Source organism: Mixophyes fleayi, chromosome 10, assembly GCF_038048845.1.
Source record: "Mixophyes fleayi isolate aMixFle1 chromosome 10, aMixFle1.hap1, whole genome shotgun sequence".
NCBI lineage: Eukaryota > Metazoa > Chordata > Amphibia > Anura > Limnodynastidae > Mixophyes > Mixophyes fleayi.
Window position 1 is genome coordinate 21,825,229 of NC_134411.1, and position 27,795 is coordinate 21,853,023.

At 40.4% G+C, this 27,795-nt stretch overlaps 1 protein-coding gene across 1 annotated transcript in view; it reads right to left on the reverse strand.

Moving 5' to 3' along the window:
• The window catches only part of DCDC1 (doublecortin domain containing 1), a 296,646-nt gene that overhangs the window by 12,496 nt on the left and 256,355 nt on the right, over positions 1–27,795 (reverse strand). Inside the window, exons 20-33 of the mRNA XM_075188616.1 lie at positions 21,352–21,475; positions 17,611–17,792; positions 15,167–15,274; positions 13,108–13,207; positions 12,582–12,717; positions 11,238–11,385; positions 9,099–9,245; positions 6,810–7,004; positions 5,034–5,148; positions 4,781–4,951; positions 3,777–3,961; positions 2,521–2,593; positions 2,156–2,356; positions 1,239–1,416 (exon numbers count right to left, since the gene is read on the reverse strand). Coding sequence (XP_075044717.1) covers positions 1,239–1,416; positions 2,156–2,356; positions 2,521–2,593; positions 3,777–3,961; positions 4,781–4,951; positions 5,034–5,148; positions 6,810–7,004; positions 9,099–9,245; positions 11,238–11,385; positions 12,582–12,717; positions 13,108–13,207; positions 15,167–15,274; positions 17,611–17,792; positions 21,352–21,475 — 2,063 coding nt within the window. The remainder of the gene's footprint in view (positions 1–1,238; positions 1,417–2,155; positions 2,357–2,520; positions 2,594–3,776; positions 3,962–4,780; positions 4,952–5,033; positions 5,149–6,809; positions 7,005–9,098; positions 9,246–11,237; positions 11,386–12,581; positions 12,718–13,107; positions 13,208–15,166; positions 15,275–17,610; positions 17,793–21,351; positions 21,476–27,795) is intronic.

Sequence of the window (27,795 nt, forward strand, 5' to 3'; positions counted from 1 at the left end):
TGTGCTTACAGCATGTCTTCATACAAACGTTTCTAACATTATATGATAAAATATGTGCTGCTCAAAATAAACACATCATTGCTTCATTTTTGCCACATTTAATTTACGTGAACACACAAATGCGTCTGTCTCTACATTAGGTAAACTGTTCTCTTGAATGTTCAATGCATTCCCGATTTACTTTTACCTGCCAGAGATGTCGGCCTGGGCTTATTTGTCTTGGCTATATTGTCTATGAACTGACGTGATTACAGAAGATTATAGGCAGTAGGAGCCCCCCCTCACGACAATAAATAATGTACAAAAATGTTCAGAGAGCTTATTTACAAACCAAAACTAAGAAAAAAAACTGTGCAACATTTAACCACTAGAGGGCTATTTATATATATATATATATATATATATATATATATATATATATATATATATATATATATATATATATATATATATCTCATGTGCGCGGTGTGATGTGTAAGTGAATATTGTATATACACTGTATATACTGAGTACAACATATCTATTCTACATCATATCCGTTCTATAACTTTGCTTTTGCACCTGATGTGTTCATAGGCGATTTCCTATACATTTTACTGAGTATCAAGAGAAAAAGTAGGTGAAAATAATCCATGTTTTGCTATGTTTTCTTGGCTTATGAATATATTTAATTTGCCTCTAAGGTGATTTACTAAGTAATTCTGTGTGAAAGGGAAAGGTTAATGATAATAGACAGATATGTAGGGCAATTAGCTTTGTTTTGAAAACCTCAAAGATCATAATTTGCTTTCATTAACCTAATGGGCCTCGCTGGTTAAAGCAAAGAACTGACTGTTTCATATAGGACATAAAACGTGGAGCTTTTCCACTTTATAAAAATTGTAATGTATCATCTAATGTCCAATATTATCTGTCAGAAACACTTACGTGAGAATGACGAGAATTCAACTCTAATATTAAATGAAATATATATATATATATATATATATGTACATACACACACATTCATATATATGTTTATATACCTTTATACATTAGAATTGTCCCTCGCTCTCCATTGGCTAATTTTGCCAGTTATCATTAAAAACAAAGCAACTGTATATTAATGAAGGCCAAATATCTAATTTGTAAAACATTGCACATATTTAAATTAAAACAAATCTATATTTTGGGGATATAATTCCATAGTGACCAGACGAGGAACCTAAACACCACCCCCGATGTAGAAGCAGACTCACCTCTCTGATTGTCACGGTGGTTTACTTCATTCTCGGTGTGTTCCTCGTTTTGTTTTAAAAAATCATTGGCGGCCCAAGCAATCAAACTGGACAACTGGAGAATGACAGTGCCGTCCGCTGTGTACAGCCTGCAGGCCGGCCTGGGCAGGTCCAGTTCTCTCGTACACATGGTCAACAGCTGGGTAAAGGACAGGTAACGCGGAGGTTAGAATCCGACATACACCGATTGACTTGATATTATTATTCAGTATGTATATATTTAGATAGTAATTAGGTGCAGCCATCTTGTCTCTTATACAGACAAGACCAGACATTGCCATGAATACAGAGCTGTACACGTCTAATCAGTGTTATCAAACCAAAGCTGCTTCTGACACACAAAGCCGGTGCCTTCTGAGACATGGTAGTCAGACGTCAACACAGGTAAGATGCTGCTGGCTGCTTCTCTACATCAGCGAGTGGCACTCACAGTGGGGGGCGGAAAAGGGGCATTAAATACACTGAATGAACAACTTTATGTAACTCATTCATTTCTGTGTGAGCAATGGCACTGAGCAATGTCACTGGTGAATGGAGAGTGACAAGAGTACTGCTACCCCTCCTGTTTCTGTGTGAGCAATGGCACTGAGCAATGTCACTGGAGAATGGAGAGTGACAAGAACACTGCTACCCCTGTTTTTGTGTGAGCGATGGCGCTGGATCTCCTGGGGAGGGAGGTACTTATGGAATCCAATACCCGCGAGTATCGACAACGCAACAATGACATTTTGTCTCAATTCAGATCCGAGGACTTGCGAAAGTACCGAACCGGCTCGCGAGCCTACTCGGAAAACCGAGCGCGAGTATCTCTTATTCATACCTGTTGGCAGCAGTGTGGGGAGACACAAAGCATAATAATGGTCTCACACAGCACTCACCTCTGGAAACGATCTAGCAATGAGGAGTCTTCCATTCCTGATATTGTCACCATTTCTGAACGCTTTTACCTTGACAGCCCTTTGACTCCTCGCCACTGATATGTCTTGTGCAATGGTGTGTCCGAGTTGGAACCTCATGGAAGACAGCACTCCTCTCAAGTAATGTAAGGTGTTCTGCGCTTCAGACATTGAAAGGTCTGTCTATACCGAGTGCGTAAGGATTAGAAAAAGTGTCAGAGGAAGAGGAAGCATAAACAAATGTAATTGTTATTATTCATACTGTAGTTTTGTCAACACAAAAATTGTATAATCTGAATTTAAATATTTCATAAGGCACCTGTACATAGGAAGCATGGTTCTTTCACATGAAAAACCCAATCTGCAAGATACAAATCCATTGCACTGATCATTTCTAACCATGCTACACTGCCTATGGGCCTGAGTCATTAAGGAGAGCAAAGCATAAAAAAGGAGTAACTTTGCTCCTGGGCAAAACCATGTTGCATTGGAGGAGGAGGTAAATTTAAAATGTGGGGAAAGATTTATAGTTGGGGTAGGGCATGTCCTACATCAACTTTAAATTTCAGTGTAAAAATAAAGCTATCAAGTATTTGTGTGCTACATGAAAAAACAGCCAGTACTTAACTTATGTGCAAAATAATAAACTAATTTGCACCCCTTGCATTGGAACATGGTTTGTCCAGGAGAACATTTACTCCTATTTTGCCTTACTTTCCTTAATGACTCAGGTCCTATCTGCTTTGTCCTGTGCAGATCAGGTGATGGAACATGCTACATACCCTAAACAAAGGTGCTTCATCTATAGCTGTGATGAGGCAGAAACTTACTTATACAATCAATAGATCATCATCGGCTATTTATATAGCGCCACTAATTCCGCAGCGCTGTACAGAGAACTCACTCACATCAGTCCCTGCCCCATTGGGGCTTATAGTCTAAATTCCCTAACACACACACACACAGACTAAGGTCAATTTTTTAATTACAGCCATTTAACCTACCAGAATGTTTTGGACTGTGAGAGGAAACCGGAGACCCCGGAGGAAACCCACGCAAACACTGGAAGAACATACAAACTCCACACAGATAGGGCCATGGTTGGGAATTGAACTCATGACCCCAGTGCTGTGAGGCAGAAGTGCTAACCACTGAGCCACCGTGCTGCCCCTACACATTATGATTGAATTATGCAGACCCATATTGCTCTTCTATTTTCATGGTTTTATTCAGTAGTACCTCAACTTACTTCTAGCTTAGGAGTATCCCCTTATGTGGTCTATTTACTAAAGGGATGAATCCCATATCTCTGTTGGATAAAGGGCTTCTACCAATCTAACAAAGGAGTTCTCCCAGAGAGAGCTTTGCATGGGGTGATAATGCCCTAAAATGGGCACAGTACTTGTAGTATGTATACAGTGGGCGCAGATTGTCATATGAATTGGAAACATGGAAATTGGAAATTGTATTTCTCAACTTATCACCATGACTAAAAAATATTAGAGCTTATTTTTGCTTGTTCTACTAAGCGTTTGTTAGCCCGTAAGACACCAGTTGTTGACATACAAAATCCCCAAAGAACGATCTTGTGCAGTTACGTTACCTTTCTGACATGAAGACATTTAAAGAGTCCCAAGGATTGAGGTTTGAGTCTTTCCGTCCTGATGCGCAGGAGAACAGGGCGCCCGCTGTGACTTTCCTGAGCTCTCTCTCCGAACGTAAGGTTCTTGCACAAGATACACAAGTCATCAGTCCCTCGTTGTGTGTTGGCGACATTAAAATATAGCCCTAGATGTCATTAAAATATCCATTACTCACAGAATTAAGATTGACCTAAATCATGCAAGTACAATTCTATTGGCTTACGTGCACATAGGTTTCTAATGTGCTGTACTCACTACAAGCTGAACACCTGTACAGAACCTTGTGACATGGGGATTCTGCATGGCCACTGATCATGAAGATACCACCAGGGTTATATGTGTGGTCATCGTGTCTTCTCTATTGATCATGCTGATACTGCACAGCAGGGATTAATGTGTGTTATCTGGCTACCGTGAACCGTACGCAGGCCAGCAACACAGGAGGGGAGACCATATATAGTGTCAAGAGATCGTAGTCCCAACAAAGCTTTTTCTCTGAATGCATGATTAAACCATGCTTACAATAAGATCATTAAAGAGAATACTCAAACACATTATGAATTGACATTTATTTATAAAGAATCAGCATAGTCAACAGTGCTCGACATTATACATATTGAGATCTATATACACACAGTGATGGAAGTGGGCTGGTATATGGTGGTGTGCCATACCGCCACTGCTCCTATAATTATCTTTTATTTATGTGGCGCCACTAAAGGTCCGCAGCACCGTACACAGAGCATAGGATGAAATAGAAAACGGCAAAGAGGGCAATAAAAATAAAGTGCAATTAAATTATCTACCCAGCTGAGAACAAGTACACCGGGCAAAGAGGTATAAGTGAATAAGAAGGGAAGAAAATGAAAGAGAATAATCAATTAGTTTATTGCTGTCTTTTACACATTAAATAACTGCAAACGATGACACTGAGATTTAGTTTTGTGCTTTCATGATCACTTACTGGCTGGCTTATCTCCTCAGCATTGGTAACCGTGAAAGTACATATTGAGATGTGATTGGCTGCTGTGATATCTACGTCCTGCTGGTCGCTGTAAAACGCGCTCAGCACTTTCTTACTGTCAATGTAACACCACTTCTGATTGGCTGCTCCGTTAATGTGCTCTTCATATTTCTACAATGAAAGAAATGCATTTAAAACACAGGGATCTACAATTATACCTTTATATAGAAGAGTACAGACTAGCAGGTCTCACCTGGAGGATAATGGGGCATCCTGAAAGCTTCATGTCTGTCTCTTTTAGCCCAGGATACATTTTTGGCAATGAGACGGCCAGCACTAAATCTGTGTTACCAGCCAAGTGAAACGTTCTGGAGCAAAACATATAACAAAATTATATTCAAATATAATTGGTAATTAATTTATTGGTTGGTGATCATTTTACAAAAACTTAGGAAAGAGGACCAAGCCAAGTCCTAAATGGCAAAGGGGAGGGGGATGATTTTGGGACACAAAACAGGGGCAAACGCAGGATTTGTAGAGGGGGGGTTTCTACACCACGCCACCAGTGGGTGTGACCAGCATGCATGGGGGCGTAGCTATAATATTAGACAGTGCTTGGCTGCTCTCCAACTCTTCCTATCCCCATAATATACATGGGCAATGCTGCGTGCACTACTGTTAGGTGCACGCAGCTCTCCCTTTTCAAGCAGAGCCGTGTAAAGCGGGGGCAGGGTCCAGCTACCTCAATTATACAGTGCCCCAGGCTTGGAGGGGGTTTCCAGGCATTAGGAATCCCCCCCCCCTCCTCAGTTTGCCTATGCAAAACATAGGCTGACTTATGGAGGAGTTGAAATTTGGGGCAGTACTTTGTTTTAATTTTATTTTTTCTAATCTTTGAAGATGGCAACGACAATAAGCGCGCCCCCAATCTAATCCAATTTAGTGAATGCAAACAGCTGTGGAGTTTTAAATAGGGATATTTACAGATATATAGATATAGTATTGGAGAAATAAGCTGACACAGGTAATGCACTCCTAGTGAAGCATTAGAGTGCACATTGTAAAATACATATCTAATACATATTTCACATTCTATGTAACTATGTCTATAACAAGATTCTATAATTGACTCAATATGGTGCCTTGTTGTATTCTTCAATAAGTTTTTAAAAAATGATTACCCCCCCCCCCCCACCTAACAGTAGTGCACGCAGCATTGCCCATGTATATTATGGGGATAGGAAGAGTTGGAGAGCAGCCAAGCACTGTCTAAAATTATAGCCACGCCCCCATGCATGCTGGTCACGCCCACTGGCAGCGTGGTGTGGAAACCCCCCCCTATAAATCCTGCGTTTGCCCCTGCTGTGACAGTTTGGGAGGGATGTGGTGACCCTTCTGTTATTAGTTCTCTCCCTGCCAGTGGCCACAAATCACAGTCTATTGGGTCTTAAGTATGAAGAATCTGGCAGCAAATCCAGACATTGACCTAGGAGAAAGCCTGTCTTCTGCTTCGGTGGATGAATGATATCTCCCATGCTGCCAATCTAAATTGTTAGCCAAAGGCACGGAGCCTTATGAAAGATCCACATAGAAACACAGGAGCTATCCGGACAAGGGGCCTGATTCATTAAGGATCTTAACTTGAGAAACTTCTTATTTCAGTCTCCTGGACAAAACCATGTTACAATGCAAGGGGTGCAAATTAGTATTCTGTTTTGCACATAAGTTAAATACTGACTGTTTTTTCATGTAGCACACAAATATCAACTTTAAATTTCAGTGTACAAATAAGCTATCAAGTATTTGTGTGCTACATGAAAAAACAGTCAGTATTTAACTGAGCAGAATACTAATTTGCACCCCTTGCATTGTAACATGGTTTTGTCCAGGAGACTGAAATATTAAGTTTCTCAAGTTAAGATCCTTAATGAATCAGGCCCAAGTTCATTAAACTCTGGTGTCCTCTTTTCTTTCATAAAAGCATAGCTAAGTATGTCCCACATACATACTACTCATGCTTAGTACATACCTATTGTCTTCTCTGTATTTCCAGCACTGTCCGAGGTCGTCAGCATTCCGATGTACTAGAAGAATTTCAGCTCCTGCATGAATATCATGAATATCGGTCACTCCTAGTACTAGATCTGGGAGCGCAGAATTAACGATTTGTCCATCTACATATTCAAACTGCTGCAAGTGTATCTGTTGTAATTTCCTAGGATATCTGTTGGGAAAACAAGTTACAAAGATACTAGAGAAAGATCTTCCTCTGATTGCTTTAGCGATGAGATCCCAACTGTTCACAAAGGGCAGATCTCAGACAACTGAACTGTAAAATCCTCCAGTGCGAGGAATTAATCTTGCTAGACAGTCACCTACCTGAATGTGTGGTATTACCTATGACTTAGCACTAGGTTAACCAGGTGAATACAATTATCATCATCATCATCATTTATTTATATAGCGCCACTGATTCCACAGCGCTGTACAGAGAACTCATTCACATCAGTCCCTGCCCCATTGGAGCTTACAGTCTAAATTCCCTAACACACAGACAAAGACAGACAGACTAGGGTCAATTTTGATAGCAGCCAATTAACCCACTAGTATGTTTTTGGAGCGTGGGAGGAAACCGGAGCACCTGGAGGAAACGCACGCAAAAACGGGGAGAACACACAAACTCCACACAGATAAGGCCATGGTCGGGAGTTGAACTGAAGACCCCAGCACTGTGAGGCAGAAGTGCTAACCACTGAGCCACCGTGCTGCAATACTATTCCCTGGCAGTGACAGACTAGTGATTTTAAACTAGAGCTGCAAAACTCCAGTGGTTAAAATGGGTATGTAGTAATTCCTCACATTAATATTACTACTCTGTTCACTAAAGCCCATGGCATATGATAACCTTACCACACTGACATAATTCCTAACTAACTCATAGCACTTCAGGTATTTTGGTAAAAATCGTTTTTTGATTTCTGTTTTTGCAGTAAAATTATTTGTTCAACTTAACACCTAGGGCTAGATTTACTAAACGGCGGGTTTGAAAAAGTGGAGATGTTGCCTATAGCAACCAATCAGATTCTAGCTTTCATTTTGTAGAATGCACTAAATTAAAGATAGCTAGAATCTGATTGGTTGCTATAGGCAACATCTCCACTTTTTCAAACCCGCCGTTTAGTAAATATACCCCCTAGACAATCTTGTATATATAAGCCGTAATCATTATTTTCACTATTGGTTTGTGAGTAACTAAGGTTGCAGCCTTAATCTTAATGTTCAATACACTGTATTTTGCTTTAATCTTCGTTCACTAGCTATTTTTGGCTATGGTTCTGCTAACCCTAACCAGTGGTGGATCCAGGGGGGGGGGGGGGGCGATCGGGGCGTTTGCTTGCTGCCGGCGGCTGCACACTATGTGCAGGTCCGTTCAGCAGTGACAGGCAGGGACAGTGTGTTTTAAACACAATCAGAGCATCCGGGGAGCACACTGTCCCTACCTGTCACTGCTAAACGGACCTGCACATAGTGTGCAGCCGCCGCCAGGCTCAGATGTAAAAAAGGGGGCGGGGCCTAAATCGCCCCCCCTACATCGCCCCGGGTACAAATATTCTCTAGATCCGCCCCTGACCCTAACCATGAAGACAACCTAAAAACTTTTTCTACAATGGAAACGTAGAATTTGAGGTCAGATAAGAACCGCTTGCCCCATCTAGTCTGCCCATTTATTAGCCTATGGTAACCTCAAACCCTATATGGTCCTTTAATCTTTGTAAGAATATCCTCATCCTTCCTCTTTCAGAACTAATCATCTGTTGTACATTTTTAGCACTTACTGGTGCACACTGATGCAAACTGGTGCACAGGAAAAGGTGCTGTAAACCATGGATATCAAAGGCTGTATTTCATATAGTGTAGGTTACCAGGTGAAACACAACATCATGTTGGTTTTTATTATATTTTTCCCTTACACTACCCTAGAAATGTCCCTGTCATTGGCCTCTGTTTGGCTCAGTTAGTGTTGTTTTAATTTGTCTTAATTTATCATTTACAGGAAAATATCCATCTCACTGTTGTATGTTATTACCAAGGGGTATATTTACTAAACTGCGGGTTTGAAAAAGTGGAGATGTTGCCTATAGCAACCAATCAGATTCTAGCTGTCATTTATTTAGTGCACTCTACAAAATGACAGCTAGAATCTGATTGGTTGCTGTAGGCAACATCCCCACTTTTTCAAACCCGCAGTTTAGTAAATCTAGCCCCAAGTGTTTTATAATCACTGATGTATTATACAATAAAAGTAATCCATACTGACCCATAAGTGCTCAGGTCTTTATGTCGGAGGTCCTCTCCTGTAACTACACCGTTATCTTTCTCCTCGTCAGGCGGTACTTGTTGCCACGGATATCTAACGCCTGTGATCAAGGCATCTATTCGCCTGTGAGTTCTGGTGTGAGAATTCCTAGATGGGATGGAAATGGAATACAACAGTTATCATGTGACTGTATTATGTAAATGTTCTACTGACACCTCCTCTTGTGGGAGGGAAAGTAATTGGGGAGTGAAGGGTGGGGAAGAGAATTGTTCAAATTGGTTTCATTGTCTCTCGGACAAGGAGAACAATGTCAAACATGTTGAAGCCAAATCGCTGCTAGACTGTCATGTGAGTGAGACATGATCACTGCCTTAGAAAAGGGGTTAAATCATCATTATTATTATTTATTTATAATCATGAGTGAGGGGACATTAAGAGTCCACTTATTATATGTGGAACTTTTGTGTGTTTCAAGCTCTTTTTACAGAGGGAGACTGGAAAAGTACAAATTGCATGCTATTAACTGGACGGAACAAGATCAGCAAAGCCAGGAACATCTCTAACAATGCACTGATGCTTCTTAGTACTCAGTGGTGGAATGACAATGTCTATCCAAAGGAGGACTTTTTTTATTTGCATATTCCAAACAATTTTTATTGTATGCATTTATTAAAATATTTAATCAGAAACATTTAATTGTATACTATTATCAGGATAAATAATGTATTCTAGCACTCATTTTTTTTTCTTTTATTCAGATTGTAGGTATATGATATATACTTGCCACCAATGAACAGCTCTGTTACACACTAGTTACCAAATTGTAGGTCTTCTTTTAATAACAGCCTTCAAGATTAGATGTCTTTATATACAATCGACCAGATTGGGGGTTTGTTTATACACTAACCACCAAATTGACGATCAGCTTTATATTGTAACCAACACATCGGGTCTGTTTTGTACACTCCTTACCAGATTGGGGATTTGCTTTATACCAGGTACCAAATAGAGATCAGCTTTTGTATACTATAGACTGGTCTCTGCTGTGTATACTAGCCACCAGGTTATGGATTTGCTTTATATACTAGCTATCAGATAGAAGTCTGCTTTGTATACTATTCATTAGATTGAGCTCTGCTTTGTATACTAGCCACCAGATTGGGGATTTGCTTTATATACTAGCTACCAGATAGGGATCTGCTTTGTATACTAGCTACCAGATAGAGATCTGCTTTGTATACTAGCTACCAGATTGGGGATTTACTTAATATACTAGCTACCATATAGTGATCTGCTTTGTATACTAGCCACCAGATTGGGGTTTGCTTTATATACTAGCTACCAGATAGAGATCTGTTTTGTTTACTTGCCACCAGATTGGGGATTTGCTTTATATACTAGCTACCAAACATAAGTCAGCTTTGTATACTAGCCCCGATATGGGGAATTGCTTTATATACTAGCTACCGGATAAAGGTCTCCTTTGTATACTATTCACCATAATGTGCTCTGCTTTGACTAGTAGCCACCAGAAAGGAGGGTGCTGTAATCACCAGAATGAGGAGAGAGGCTGATAGGGGCCTCGATTATCAGGTTGTAAGAGGACACAGGATTTCTGATAGCACCCTGTATAACAGCAATAAGACAGCTTTTGTTATGAAGAAATACAGTTGTCGCCAGGTTCTATGTCTTTTACACTGACTCCTTACACCAGCCCTTGTGTTCACACAAGCTATTTTGTTTTAGAAAAAGTATAACATGGGCCACACTTAACAAATGTTCCTAATTTACAGGGACAGTCCCGGGTTATATAGATTTGTCCTTGGATATTTGTGTCCCGAAAAATGTCCCTATTTTTCAGTACTGACCAGCAGTATAATAAAAAGTTATTTTTCTGTATATTAGATGCCAGTCTTACCATCACAATTCAACCATGTGCATTATAATTAAGTTCTGTAGATATAACATAATGAGATTTGTAGTTCTACAACATTTGCTGAGACAATATTGCATTTTACATGTTTAATCTTTCTCACTTCTGCCAATAGTGCTTTGTAGATTATATATATGATATTTCATATTATATTTGCTGCCAACAGATACACTTGTAAATAACAAAGTGATAGAGTTTGTACTTACACACATTCATCTAAATCATTTTCCTCTACAATAGACTCTTCTTTGGTCTCTTCATTCCCAGAGTCCTCATTGGTTGTTTGTACAGCGCAGTAATTTACCATCAGTTTGGCTCCAGCAACAATGTCCCCATTTACCTCCAGGACTAGATCTGGGACAAAACAGTGGACTTGTCAGCAAATGCTCAGCAAAGGTCGGTTTAAGTATTAGTATGAGAACAGTAATTTTGTGAGATGTGGATAAGATTCCTACCCGGATGCTACAATTGTCACAGTGAGCCTATAATAGGGATGGATAGAGAGGCATTTATTAATAAGGACTATATCATACTCCCTCACTGAAGGTCCAAAAAAAACAAGTGCGGAGGGCATGACGATTTACATAATCTCGGACCCGCCCCCACTAATGAGGGCCACGCCCACTTCAGAAGGAAGTGAATCAGGATTCAGAAGGATAGCCTACTCTGAGGGTGTCCAGAAGGACTCCCTGACATTCAGAGAAAGTAGGCTAGTATGGATTATATTAACTGGGAAAGAAATGGAGAATGGATACATGCAGTGGTGAACTACCATTGGTGCAGCAGGTGGGGTCCACCGGGGCCCACGGTTCACTAGTTCCGCCTCTGGATACATGTGACTTTTTTGGCCTTTATCACTGATTACAGTTCAGGCTACAGTGAACCCACTATTGGGCTGCTATGCACGTGTGCCGGTCTCATACATACTCATAAGAGCATAGCAGGAGGTCTGGGGGAGGGGTGGATGGACATAGCTGGGCTCTCCCCCAAATTTTGCCATGATGCCATGTCCTGCACTTGTATAACGGAATCACATCATACAACAAACTTTGGCAAAAGGGTTCCCGCGAAAAGGAAAAAGTTTAAAAAGTGCCCCCCCAGTCCTCAACCAGCCCCAGTGCTCGACAGCCTGAACTGATTTCCATTATATCGGGGGGAATACAAGCATTAGGGCCCCTGCTCTATTGAGGGGGTGCAAAAAAACAACATGCCCCCACCTTTCTGGGGCTACTAGCCCTATTGTGTGCTGTTGAGGGACTCTGCTCCTTCTGTTAGCAAACTACCAGTGTGTGGCTCCTTACCCTTATTCCCCTCATTTCATGACACTGCCCCGTCACTTGCAGCCCGGCTCAAACACAACCGGATGGATCACTGCAACACACTCATCTCCTGAAATAGTCTGCGCTGCTGTGAACATTTAAATGATCTGATTGGCTACAGATCTGTTCTGTTACTATTTCATCCCCACACATACCAACCTGGAAACACACAGACATGCAGGATATTTAGGTGACTAACAAAATGGGGCTCTGAATCTTAAAAGTACTTACTTTCTGAGTTTCGTAGGGAGAAGTAGTGGCGAATAAGTGACACATCAGAGGTGAGGTTGCTAAGTAGAATCTGTTTCTTGTGCTCAGCTGCTGACAATTGAGGATCAATCCACTGTTCTCCACAAGACACATACACCTGTAGTAAATGTCACACATCAATGTTCTCCAAAGTAACATTGGATTCACAGCATGACAAATTAAGAATAAAAAAGACTAAGTACTCTTTGTACTTCTCCTTGGATGGCTTCGGGATTACCGCTGTCATTTTATCAACTGGATGTATAGGATTAGCAGATTATATTAGTCATACAAATGCACCTTTTGTATTTAGCCTTGTACGTCGGTCAAACAACCGTACTGACAGCTCAGCACCTTACTATGATGTCTATGTCATTATATTTCGTACAGTGAAGTGTAAGTAAGTGTCTTGTAGAACACAATCATGATAGCTGTCAAAGCAGTATGGGAGCAATGATCTTGTGTCAGGATGCAGAACAGATTAAAACATTAAACTTCTTCATCCTACCTGCTGATCTCTTTCAGCGTCTCTCAAACGAAAAATCTCTGTGCCGTTTTCATTATACAGTCTGCGGGCCGCGGAAGGTAAGTTCATTATCTGAGTACACCTGGGAACAGAGAGCTTTGATGATGAATCACTGAAAGGAAACTGAGAGGTGCATGGTTAAAGTGAATGTGCTGACGGCATTCAGATGGCAAATACAAATTTAGGCCAAATGTTCTTATATGGTTTAAAATTACAATGGCTTAAGACTAATAAACCCTAAGACAATGATGACACTTGCTCCTTTCAGAGACGAAACACAAAAGACTAAGCTTACAGGACGTCAAGTGGTTCATACACAAACAGCCAATCAGAGCAGTTTTCCTACACATGTCACTGTGATTGGCTGATCACGCGTTGACCTTTTCCATTCATTTATCTTGTGGCTCATGGTTCTCTTAGGGTTTTGTACTCTTATTTCAATTGGATGAATTTAGGATAGAAGCAAGAACATTCCCTGAGGATTTCGGAGAGAAATAAAGAGGTAAACAAGGAGTTTGGGGGATTAGATATTTTAGTTAAAATACTAAAAGATTAAGGGGTATATTTACTAAACTGCATGTTTGAAAAAGTGGAGATGTTGCCTATAGCAACCAATCCGATTCTTTCTGTCATTTTGTAGAATGTACTAAATAAATGATAACTAGAATCTGATTGTTTGCTATAGGCAATATCTCCACTTTTTCAAACCCGCAATGGTTTGTTTTTACTATTAGGCACATTAGTGAAACGGCATGTTCAAAAATCTGCAGTATGGTCTGGAAGCACGCTGGCTGCCAAGGCTTGCTGGGCCATATAGTTCCCTAACATAGTTAATGATTTTCTATCTGTAAACTATTAGGAATTGTATTATTCTCACTTTATAGTTTCTTTATTTGGTTTGATATAAATAAGAGCCTGCTCTAAACAAAGCGTTCACTAAATCACTGGGCACAATTCATAACACATACTAAATATAGTATACCATTTACAGCAATCGAAATGTCACATATATGAGAATAACTGTCTCGAATGTAGCTTTTTTACATAAAGTTGGCAACATTTGAATATGACTGCTGCTGGTACTTGTCACCCACAGGGCGCCCATAACTGACATGGGGTTTACTTCACCCACAAGTATGATATGACCACTTCATATGATAATAATACCATTCATTTGTGATTTATATAACACCTGTCGATCATGCTCATTATATATGACATTCAGTGGACCATGAGACTTACATTAGGACACACAGCAAGTTGATGGTATTAACAACTGGGACATTAATTCCACGCTAGAAAGGTCATTGCCATCACATGGATGACTCCATCATCCCCCACATTTTTTCAGTGGATTAAACTCATAAATGACAAGAACAAAAGCAATTTTCTGATCAACACACACTCAAACTTTCCTCCTGGAGCGAGCACGCTGGATTGCCTAGAATGTAGAGCGCTGGACGCACAATATGTGGAGCGATATAACTGTAATAAGATAAAGAGGAGGACAGGATGTATTTTCAGGGACACTGCTTGTTTTGCCAATGATAGCCGGCTACTTCTACTTCCCAAAATTTAAGGATGGCCGTTCTGGGGTCTCATCCTATACTCTGAACTGGCCCCATGTTTCCTCCTCCATAAACACTTTCACAGAGAAGCGCATTTTGAGGCACGCTCTCATCCATGTAATAAAAAGCTTCACACACATAATGAAGAACCTGCAATGACGAAGGACATAATGTTCCTTCACTGTCATTATCTATTTAACCCATACATAAGGCTAAATCGGGCCGATTTTAGCCAAAAAACAGAAAGATGTACTTTACTGAAAGGAGTAATTGTACTGAGGTCATGGCCAGACTGATGTGTTGGTCACATCGTTACACAGGCGATTCTGGAGACTTTACCACCTCTAGTGTGTGGAGTCGTCTCCTGAGAGTGGATGGTAGGTGTGCCCCTAAATGTGCGCTGGATGGACCAGTGGTACCGGTGCAAAACCAAGCCCACAGGAACATAGTCATATACAAAACAATTTATTTACCTTTCCAAAAATTGCTGCAATTCAACCTCATCGAGTTTTAGGGTGCTATCCTCTTTCACATTGTTCTCTTTTGTCAGCTGTTTGATTTGTTTCTTTTCAGATGTTCTACTAAACAATAAATAAGAAAACAAAGTTAGCTATGCAATAATCATGCAGTATTAAACATATATATGTCTACCACAGATCAGGCGTCATATATATTATATGTGAGCAGGGACACATTAAGAAATGGACATATAGATGGATGGATACAAGTGACTATATTGATGGAGGGATGGATGGATATATGGATGGATGGAGAGATGATGAATGAATAAATGGATGGATGGAGGGATGGATGGATACACGATGGATGGATAAATGGATGGATGGATACACGATGGATGGATAAATGGATGGATACACAGATGGAAGGATGGATGGAGAGATGATGGATGAATAAATAAATGGATGGATGGAGGGATGGATTGATACATGGATGGAAGGATGGATGGATACATAATGGATGGAGGGATGGATGGATACATAATGGATGGAGAGATGATGGATGAATACATGGATGGATACATGGATGTAGGGATGGATGGATACATGGATGGAGCGATGAATGGATACATGATGAATGGATACATGGATGGAGGGATGAATGGATACATAATGGATGGATACATGGATGGATACATGAATGGATAGATAATGGATGGATTCATGGATGGATACATGAATGGATAGATGGATGGATACATAATGGATGGAGGGATGGATGGATACATAATGGATGGATACATGGATGGATACATGAATGGAGGGATGGATGGATACATGATGGATGGATGGATGGATACATGATGGAGAGATGGATGGATACATGATGGATGGATACATGGATGAAGGGATGGATGGATACATAATGGATGGATACATGAATGGATACATGGATGGAGGGATGGAAGGATACATAATGGATGGATACATGGATGGAGGGATGGATGGATACATAATGGATGGATACATGAATGGAGGGAGGGATGGATGGATACATGATGGATGGATACATGGATGGAGGGATGGATGGATACATGATGGATGGATACATGATGGATGGATACATGGATGGAGGGATGGATGGATACATGATGGATAGATACATGGATGTAGGGATGGATGGGTACATGATGGATAGATACATGGATGGAGGGATGGATGGGTACATAATGGATGGATACATGGATGGAGGGATGGATGGATACATAATGGATGGATACATGGATGGAGGTATGGATAGATACATAATGGATGGATACATGGATGGAGGGATGGATGGGTACATAATGGATGGATACATGGATGGAGGGATGGATGGATACATAATGGATGGATTCATGGATGGAGGGATAGATGGATATATAATGGATGGATACATGGATGGATACATGGATGGAGGGATGAATGGCTATATAATGGATGGAGGGATACATGATGGATGGATACATGGATGGAGGGATGGATGGATACATGGATGGAGGGATGGATGGATACATGGAAGGATAGACATACTGTATGTATGGAAGGATATGAAATAGATCCAACATCTCATATACACTTTGTACTTTGTCTGTAAGAATGTAACCTACATCTATCTAGGACTAACAGAAACCTGGCTCACACAATCAGACACTGCCTCACCTACAGCCCTCTCACATGGTGGCCTTTACTTCACCCAAACCTCCAGGCCTGAACACAGAAGAGGAAGTGATGTACTTTCCCCTAACATTTAGTTCTCCTAATTTTTCCTTCACTCATGAAGAACATACTATCCAGATCTTCACCCCCTTCTCTCTGTGAGTTGCTGTGATGTATTGGCCCTTGGATCACCCCAGTAACACCTCAAACAGTTCTCACCTTAGTTCCCTTATTTCTTGTTCTCTGACTTCATCCTCTTCATCTTGGGTGATTCCAACAACCTCATTGATAGTCAACTTTCTCCTTCTGCCTCCAAACCACTTTGTCTAAGCTCCTCTATTGGCTTCAAACAGTGGATCGAAAGTCCTGTTATAGCAATTACCCTTGTTTTGTCCTCACTGTGTTCAGTTTTTAATTTCTTTACACTCCTTTCTTTCTCTCAAACCATAACATGATCATCTACGCCACCAAAATGTTAAGATTTTTACACTTTAAATCAACAAAGCTTTCTCATACCACATAAATCTTTCCGCCACTCTGCAATAACTTCTCGACCCAATTTCTACATCCTCTTTTTGTTGAACCAACAATTTTCTGCAGTTTTGTTGGCGGTTTTAAATCCGCCAGATTTATCAAAGGCAAGTCCAAAGTAAAATTGCAGTTTTACAAGCTTTTCTTACACAGTCTTGATAATGTTTGTACAATTACACCCTTAACCCCATGAGCTATAACTTAATAAACAATCTCCGGCACCAACATACTGTTTTTTGAGCATGTTTGATAAGTTTGGTCCCACGATCAGATAAGCCTTGCTCTGGTCACCATCGCCATTTCTTAAAACATTCAGTCTCACAGGAGTGTGGGTGTCTGGATGGTCATATCTAGGTTTATCCAATGGCGGGCTGTTTGCAATAAGCGATCCTTGAAGGGGCCAGTTAAAGTCCTTTTAATTAAAAAGAAATACAAAAGTAAGCTTTTAAGGATCACTTTCATGTCAATTTTCATGATAAAATACATTTAGGTTTAGAAGATATATAATGATGGCTGTCATAAAACTTACCTCAAGATGTTTTATAACTATTAATAGCAACGTTTGCATGTATCAATGGATATAATACATGCATAATAATATGCTAGTCTCAGAAGCATTTGAATATGTTGCTAGCTTAATGCATCATGACATTTAGGGTATATTTACTAAAGTGTGGTTTGCAAAATGTTACAAACTGAAAAAAACCCCTCCCTTCCTTTATATAAAAGGCCAGTGTTACTTTGCATGGGGTCGGTCCTCTAGGGTGGGGCCAAAAGCCAATTGGGCCCCTGCACCTACAGCCAGGGCCATCTTAACAACATTATGGGCCCCCGGGCAAAGCCGGATCGCCACCTCACCTGATCACCTGACCTGACCGCAAAAGGTAAGGGTTTTTTATTGCTTTGCTTTTTTACAGGATTTTTTTATTTTCATTGAGAGTTCTGCCTTGGTCCCTCTTGCCCGCTGGGCCCCGGGCACCTTCCCATCATGCCCGGTCGGAAAGACGGCCCTGCCTAGAGCTAGCCAGCCCAATCCTGAATAGCTATGGGCCCCTCCTGGTGCCCCTGTCCAGTGGGTACTGGGGTAATAATAATAAACCAGTAGTGCCCCCATTGACCTTAATAAACAAGTGGAGCCTTCACGCTGCCTAACTCCTCGCCTCTAGCTGTTCAAACTTCTGCTTAGCCGCAAATCCTATCAGCTTTGCAAGTGACTTCAAGTAAAAAATAAAATAGTCCCAGACAGCATGTAGTAGTATAACAATACACTGACAAATATTTAAGTTGATTATAAAGCATTTCCTTATATCTGCAAATTATTTAGCACCACAAAGCATGATAAACTGCCCTTAAAGAGGGCCTGTCACAGGGTCATCACACATTAAACTTTCCACTTTTTGGAAATACTTCTACAAATGAGAAGTATACCAGGTGTTAGGCTGCTGGCCTGATCACCAACCCACAGAACTAGATGGCGGAGGTCTTCACCTATAGCAGCCGCCTTTCCCTTAGAGCTTAATGCGCTCACCGGTACTCAGATGCCCCCAGGACTTAAGTCCAGGTGTAGTGTGGGTTGGTAATGCAGGCACGTAGCGGGAGGTGGTAGCCGAGGTCAAGGGTCACAGGCAAGCAGGGTAGTCAATAAACACGCCAAAGGTCGGGATCACAGGCAAAGTAGCAGAGTCCAAGGTACAGGCCAAAGGGTCAGGGTCACGAGCAAACAGGCAAAGTCCAAAGTCCAGGCAGGGGTCATACACAGAGAATCCAACAGAGTATCCACAGGACAGGGTACAATCAAACAGGAGCAGGTCAGCAAGACTGGGTCAGAAGCGCTATAACCGGCAGGGAGGCTAAGTCCTCCCTGCCATAAATACACAGAACAACCAATCAGGGCTAAGCCCTGTAACTATACACATGCCAGGACTAATTAGATAAAGGACACATTAATCAGCCCACAATCTGAGGAGAATTTAGCGCCTGCGCCCGGCTGTCCTACTTGCCGAGGCGCGCTGTGCAGGGAATCGGCGTCTGGCCTTGGCAACGGTCGGACCAACTGGCTCCTAACTGGCTCCTAACACCAGGTAGGTGAAAAAAGGGTGTCAATTAGTCCAACAGATACCATTTCATGCAGGAAAGGCATCCAATTAATTTTAAAGTTTGTTTGTGAACTTGCCAGCACCGGCTCGTGTGGTAAGGAATCCCACAGCTCTTCTGCCTGTACAGTAAAGAACCCCTTCTGATGCTGATATCAAAACTGTGTTTCTTGCATTCACAACTGATCACCCTTTGTGCTCTGTTCGGTGCTTGGTATGTTTATCAGGCAAATCTTTATACTGACCTTGAATATATTTAGACAGATTAAATGGCTCACCTCTACGGCACCTTTTCCCACAAAATATATAAACCGTGTATTTTTTTTTTTTTTTTAAAAAAACCTCTTTATAAATTAACATTTCTGCTCCTTTGTTAATGAGGTTGCCCACCTCTGAACTCTCTTTTGTTCTCCTATGCCTTGGTTACAGTGAGGTGCCCAGAACTTTACCTCACATTCAAGATGTGGTCTTGCTATTGGCTTTTACAATGGTAATCCTATGTTTCTATCACATCCCTGGCACTGTGTGCCAATTCTCAGCTTTCTGTCAATTAGTATGTCCTTTTCCATCTCAGTTGTCCCTCAGTATTCTATTTAAAGAGTAAGCAGCATACATTTACCACAGCCAAGGTGCACAACCCTGTTTCAGACGTTTGTCATTTGGTCCAAAAATTCTCAATAGCAGCTTACTATCCTGTGTTAATAACCCTACTTTGCTTAATATGGACAACTTACTTTCTAGGCCATGAACATGGTCATCAAAAAAAAAATATTAAAACGGACAGAACCAAACATTAGACCAATCTGAACATGTTTCATTTATAACTGTTAGTACTCTCATCTCACTAAATTAAACAGTTTTCCTCCTAAAATATTGCTTGGTTTAGCCTCATTTGTGGCTTAAATTAATCATGAGAATGAAGGGACATTGAGACTGTCATTATTACATAAAATGTACTTCTCCTCTGAAGTGCAACTGGAAGGTGGAGAGTGTTCTCCATTGAATGCATAGGACAAGACTCAATATCAGCTCTGAGCTGGTGCTAAATGTTTGTTTTGGAGTGAAAGGGCTATGGGCACTTGCAAAAAGCAAGGAACGTCCCCAAAAACGACCCACTCCACCCCTTTACTTTAATTTCAATAATCTTGTTCTGCAAAACAAAATCTAAGTTTTATGGTGCTCATATGAGCTGCTTCGATACTTTTGCTACTAAAGCTAATGCACTCTAGAGGAAATCTAGGAATACCAGAACATATTGAGGCACGTGACATCACTAGAGAAGATTTTACACTTGTATTCACTTATTTTGCATTTAAGAAATGAGCCCCACTGTGTGTTGGTGAAAGATACACTTTAAGGGGGAGAATCACCCGGCCGCGAGACGCCACCAGACATTCCCTAAATGTCTGGCTGCGCACATTGCCGGACAATACAGTAAGCAATCTCCGCTCATTTTTTCCTCGCAACTCCATAGGACGCAATGTGTGTCCGTGGACTGTTCCAGAGACACGTTGCGGAACCTTGAAGCGAACTGAATCTGCCCCTAAATATACATACCACTTTCTGATTACGCACCTATATCACTTGTCTTTAATTTTTAAGCAAAAATGGAAATAGAGGATTTAACAGGTGCAAAGCTCAACAGATCACAACTGATGCATTAGATGTCTAATAGTGATCTAGATAGGATATAATTCTGCTAGGGGATCTGGAAACATGCACTGTTTGGGTTCCAAAGGATTACTATGTGTAACAATGTAATAATATAAGATGTAAAGCATTTAAATATGCAATTCAGAGGCAAAACATCTTACAGGGCCACAAATTATCTATGGATTGCCTGTTGGAAGGATATAATCCACAAATATAATTATTTACCTCATTGATATCTCCATTTGGGAGAACAGGCCACAGATATGTCAATTTGTTCCATAGAGGATTGTCCACTTTTGACCGTTTCCATTGCCCGCATTTGGATAATCCTTCATGTTTTATAGCCCATCTACAAAACAAAACAAAAAGCAATTTGCATGGATCTCCAAATTATCAATGATGCAAATCTGGCCACACACCACTAATATCAGTAAATTGACTTAATATCCATGTGTGTGTGGTGTCATAAACATTCGGCATGTCCAAGAGTGATCCAATGGAGACTGATTGGGTAATATTCAGGCATGCCTAAAAATATAGCTGACATTTTGATTGTACTCAGCAATAAGGGCTTGTACACACACACACACGTCTTTTTATTATTATTATTATTATTATTATTATTAATAATTTTTATTTAAAGGGTGCCACTAGCTGTCCATTGCGCCGTACAGGGACAAACAAAATTACAATACGAGGTGAGACAGCACAGTACAGTAAACAATAAGCACAGTAACTCAGTGAGCTCAAAGCACAGCTAGGGGCAGGGAGGGGAGAGGGGAAGGTCCGGCTACGATAGAGTCCAAGAGGGAAGGCACGGATGACAGGGAGACCCCCAGAGGGGAGAGGAGGGAGCGAGAGAGAACGGGGGAAGAGGGTCCTCGAGGAGGAGGGCTAGGTAGCTGGAGAGCAGAGTTAAAGGTGGTGAAGACAGGAGAAGAGATGACCCTGCTCAAAGGAGCGTACAATCTAAGGGGTGGGGTAGACAGACAGAGAGACGCGGGGACACTGTATTTTTGACAGGTGAAGGATAGACGGGGGGCTCACGTAGTGATTACTGATCTCTTACAGCACACACTTTACAAAGCGGATGACACAGCAGGAATGGGGGGATAACACAATATGCTCTATTTTCCCCCGTCCCCTATCCTTGCTCCCTAAATTATTTTTCTAAAGAGGCTGTGTGCGCTGGACCTGTTCCTATCCACAGGGATCAATTTTCTCTATATGTGAACTTCAGTCTCACAATAGATTATAAAGCATTCCAAAGGCAAAAGCCCTAACTTACACTTTGGAAAAGTGGAGGTGTTGCCCATAGCAACCAATCAGATTCTAGCTATCATTTTATATAATGTACTTAAAAAATGATAGCTAGAATTTGATTGGTTGTTATGTGCAACCATCCATTTTGTATTTTTTTTAGAAAAAAATAAGGTTTGATATCTCTTGAAGTGCTATATAAAAGATATTATGAACTAACTATATATATATATATATATATATATATATATATAATTTAAAATTAGAGATGAATTCTCGTCATTCTCGTGTAAGTGTTTCTGACAGATAATATTGGACATTAGATGATACATTACAATTTTTATAAAGTGGAAAAGCCCCACGTTTTATATCCTATTTGAAGCAATCAGTTCTGTGGTCTGACCAGCGAGGCCCATTAGGTTACTGAAAGCAAATTATGATCTTTTGAGGTTTACAAAACAAAGCTAATTGCCCTACATATCTGTCTATTATCGTTAACCTTTCACACAGAATTACTTAGTAGATCACCTTAGAGGCAAATGAAATATATTCATAAGCCAAAAAAAAATAGCAAGGACATGGATTATGTTCACCTAGTTTTTCTCTTAATACTCAGTAAAATGTATAGGAAAAAGTCTATGGACTCATCAGGTGCAAAAGCAAAGTTATAGAAGGGATATGTTGTACTCAGTATATACAGTGTATATACAATATAAACACATAAGTATCACAAATATAGAGGGGAAATTCAATTGCCGGTGATGTGGGCCGCGGACATTGCGCCGTGCAGATTGCTGGCAAGTACGGTAGAAATCTCTGCTTATTTTTCGTCGCACCCCGAAAAATGAGCGGAGATTTCTGTCAAATCTCTGCCACGAAGTGTCTCACGGCAGGGTCATCTTAACAACATTGTGGGCCCCCGGGCAAAGTAGTGCACCGGGGCCCATATATGTGTGTAGAAAAAAAAAGTGCGCTCCTCCATGCTGCGCTCGCACTGAATGTCGGGTGTGATGATGTCATCATGCCCGACATTCACTGCGAGCGCAGAACAGAAGAGGGGACCAGGGAGGGAGACGGATCACCACATGACCTGACCACCTGACCTGAACGCAAAAGTCTTTTTTTTTTTTTTTTACAGGATTTTTTATTTTCGTCCTGCCTAGGGCCCCCTTTCCCGCTGGGCCTCCGGGCACCTGCCACCGTGCTCAGTCGGAAAGACGGCCCTGTCTCACGGATGTTCCGGAGACACTTCGCAGCTAACTAAATCCCCACCAAAGTATGATTATAGTGTATATTCATGTTATTGTAAAAGTACTATACAACTCACTAAGGGCTAGATTTACTAAACTGCGGGACTGAAAAAGTGGAGATGTTGCCTATAGCAACCAATCAGATTCTAGTTATCATTTATTTAGTACATTCTAGAAAATGACAGCTGGAATCTGATTGGTTGCTATAGGCAACATCTCCACTTTTTCAAACTGGCAGTTTAGTAAATATATCCCTAAAATGCTCTTCAGTAGATTAATGAAGGAACTGTGTGGGCTCTTATTATTTCCAGCAACTACTTAAATCTCCCATGCACAGGGTCTTACCTTACCTAAATATTTGTATTTGTGATAGTAGTCTTTTTTAGTGATAACTTCACTTGCACAAGACATTCACTCTAGAGTCCCACTTTTCCAACTGCAAAGCACATGCCTCAAATATACGAGTGGATCATGACCACGCTGAAGTCATGACCACTAAAGTAAGTGCTATAGCTCTTATACAGATGTATGGCACCATATATGTCTTGACTTATATAAAAGACTTCCACAGTGCACGTCAATACATGGAGCCTGATTCATTAAGGAAAGCAAAGCAAAAAAAGGAGTAACTTTGCACCTGGGCAAAACCATGTTGTATTGGAGGGGGAGGCAAATTTAAAATGTGAGGGCAGATTTATAGTTGGGCTAGGGCATGTTCTAGATCAACTTTAAATTTCAGTGAGCAAATAAAGTTATCAAGTATTTGCGTGCTACATGAACAAACAGCCAGTATTTATCATATGTGCAAAATAATAAACTCATTTGCACCCCTTGCATTGTAACATGGTTTTGTCCAGTAGAAAACTTACTCATTTTTTGCCTTACTTTTTTAATGATTCAGCTATTTTATTATATATTGCATCTCTAAAACCTTGCACCCTAGGCTGCAGACCAGTCAGTCTATTGGATAATCATGTGCTGTTACTTGTTACAAAAATGACCTGCATGGAAAACTTTTTTTATATCATCAAAATAGCATCGTCTCAAGCATTCAAAACAATACATCGGGGTTGATTACCTTAACATTCTAAAAAAAGGAAAAGTGGAGGTATTGCTCAAAGCAACCAATCAGAATCTAGCTATCATTTATGTAGCACATTCTAGAAAATGATAGCTAGAATCTGATTGGTTGCTATGGGCAACACCTCCACTGTTCCTTTTTAAAAGGTTTAGTAAATTTACCCCGTAATATTGTGGACAGACAAAACACAACTGAACCTTGTAACCACAAAATAAACATTTGGAAAAAAAACAGTTACGGGTGTGGATCTATCATATTATGGCAGCCAGCACCACAGTTAATAGGGGTCTAAGGCTGTTTTTCTATCACTGCTTATTGCGGGAAGAGAAAATCATCTATTACCACAATTTATCAATAAAATATTGCCAATTTGGAATCTGCAATAACTAGCTAAGAGAGGTGTTACCAATTATTTTTTCATTATTTCATTTATTTAATGTTTTATTATTTTATCTAATCTTTTAAATTCAGCACATAAAATACTAACTGTGCATTAAAGTGTCCAGCGAAATGTAATGTTTAAGTTCTGTACCCTGCAGAGGTTGTGATAACCTTTACCAGAGAGATTCAGTGAAACGTGTAATTTGACCAGGAGTGCCCAGACATTTGCATACAACTGTATATTAATGTCAGAAGCTTATGACATCCCTATATACCAGTCTATAACAACTCTTTCTTTTGGCAAATAAAAAAAAAAGTAGGTATAATGCTACAAAATAAAAAATGTATACTGTATTCAATGCAATACCATTGTCACGATTACATATATACATATGATTATTACTGAATTTATTTTATAACCTATATCATTAGGAAATGAAACCCAGAATATTTATTATAGTCTTAATTGAATATAAATATAGAATGTTGACGGCAAATAAAGATCAAATGGACAATACAGACATCCCAAAATGAAACACAGAGCTTAAAATCAATACATTGAATGTAGTTGTATATCCAAGGTCACCTTACAATGCGTAACCTCCTCTAAGTACCCTGGTTTAGTGGTCAATATAGATCAGTATCAATACAACCACCTAAATATTCAACATTCATCCTGTGGTTAAATAATTTGTCAGTAAATCCCTAGTTTGGTTGTGGCTTCCACTTAACCTAATAGGCAGTATTAATATCTTTCAAGATGATTTTTTCGTGAAAATTCTATAATCTATACCATAACAGGGCTGAATATTTTCCCACAATACTTCCAAGCGTTCCTTCCATATTCTTCACAATCTGTCCTCCTCTTTATGGGATAATGCTCGCCAAGATTTCACAGATTTATTATACAAGTTCCACTTGTTCTGGGAGGAGGGAGGGGGGACTTGCAAACCCTATTATGATTTTTTTTATGGTTAAAAGCAACAATAAAATATTTCAAAACTGATTCATATAGAAATTAGGAAATCAACACATACATCGTAATTGTAAAGTTAAAAAGAAACCAAACAATTGAAACGGTTACAGATTATTTGGATAAAGTGCTGCATTTTCTCAAAATATCACTAGATGGAGACAACAGTTCACACAACTCAGGAAAAAATACAATTTAGTTTTTAGTCCTATAGCACAATATTATAGCTATTATCTGCATAGCTTTTGCTGAAATTGACCCTTAACATAATGTGGATGATGGCTACTTAGTACCTTAATACATTTAAAGTACAATGGATCAACATAACTTCTCCAAAATATAGTAGTAAAATGACCACAGCAACATTGTTCCTAAGAACCATCTTGTGATTAATGTTAGCTGAAAGGCTACAAAAAGTCATAAACAATTTACATTTTAGAGTATGACAAAAAAAGTATTAAATATTAATTACCCCCTTCTCCGGGAGTTCCTAGTTCTATTCTGCAGTGTTACAGTGACTGAATCTTTCTAAATAGTTCCCCGACTACACCGATCAGCCCCAACATTAAAACCACTGACAAGTGAAGTGAATAACATTGATTATCTCATTACAATGGCTCCTGTCAAGGGGTGGGATATATTAGGCAGCAAGTGAACAGTCACTTCTTGAAGTTGATGTGTTGGAAGCAGGAAAAATGGGCAAGTGTAAGGATCTGAGTGACTTTGGCAAGGGTCAAACTGTGATGGCTAGATGACTGGGTCAGAGCATCTCCAACATGACAGGTCTTGTAGGGTGACTGCCGGTGGTCCAAGGAAGGACAACAGGTGAACCCACGAAAGGGTCATGGCCGAACAAGGCTCTTTGATGCTCGTGGGGAGCGAAGGCTAGCCTGCCTGGTCCAATCCCACAGAAGAGCTACTGTAGCAAATTGCTGAAAAATCTATTGCTGGCTTTGATAGAAAAAGGTATCAGAATACACAGGACATTGCTAGTCGCTGAAGAACGATCAGATGGTCTATGATGACCCTCATCCACCGCCGAAAACACCTATAATGGCCATGTGAGTGCCAGAACTGGACCATGTAGGAATGGAAGAAAATGACTTGGTCTGATGAAACACGTTTTCTGTTACAAAATGTGGGTGTGCGTCCTTTACCTAGGGAAGAGATGGCACCAGGATGCACTATGGGAGGAAGGCAAGCTGGTGGATGCAGTGTGATGCTCTGGGCACTGATCTGCTGGGAAACCGTTGGGTCCTGGCATTCATGTGGATGTTACTTTGACACGTACTACCTAGTGGGTGCAGACCAAAAAAAATCCTGTACCCAGGAATGGGAGGATGTGATGAGAATGGATGAGAGACACAGATCTTGTGCATAACGGAGGTGTCGAGTTGGGAGATATTCTGAGACAAGTGAGAAGATGTATGTCGGTGCAATTTTGCTGATGGCCTTCTATGTAAGTAGAAGAATTTTATATTGGATTCGTTGAAAAACAGGCAACCAATGTAGAGACTGACAGATTGACTCAGCAGAACAATTTGCAAGGAAAATCAATCTAGCCACTCCATGCATTCATACTGCAAAGGTTGTGTATATAGAATGTGTAGATGGATCATGGCAATGCTCAATGGGGTCTTACCAATGCACAGCCACAGACCACTGAAAGTTGCTGCAACTGCGCTTATAAAGATGCAATGAGCTGTGTACATCTTGATTGGTGG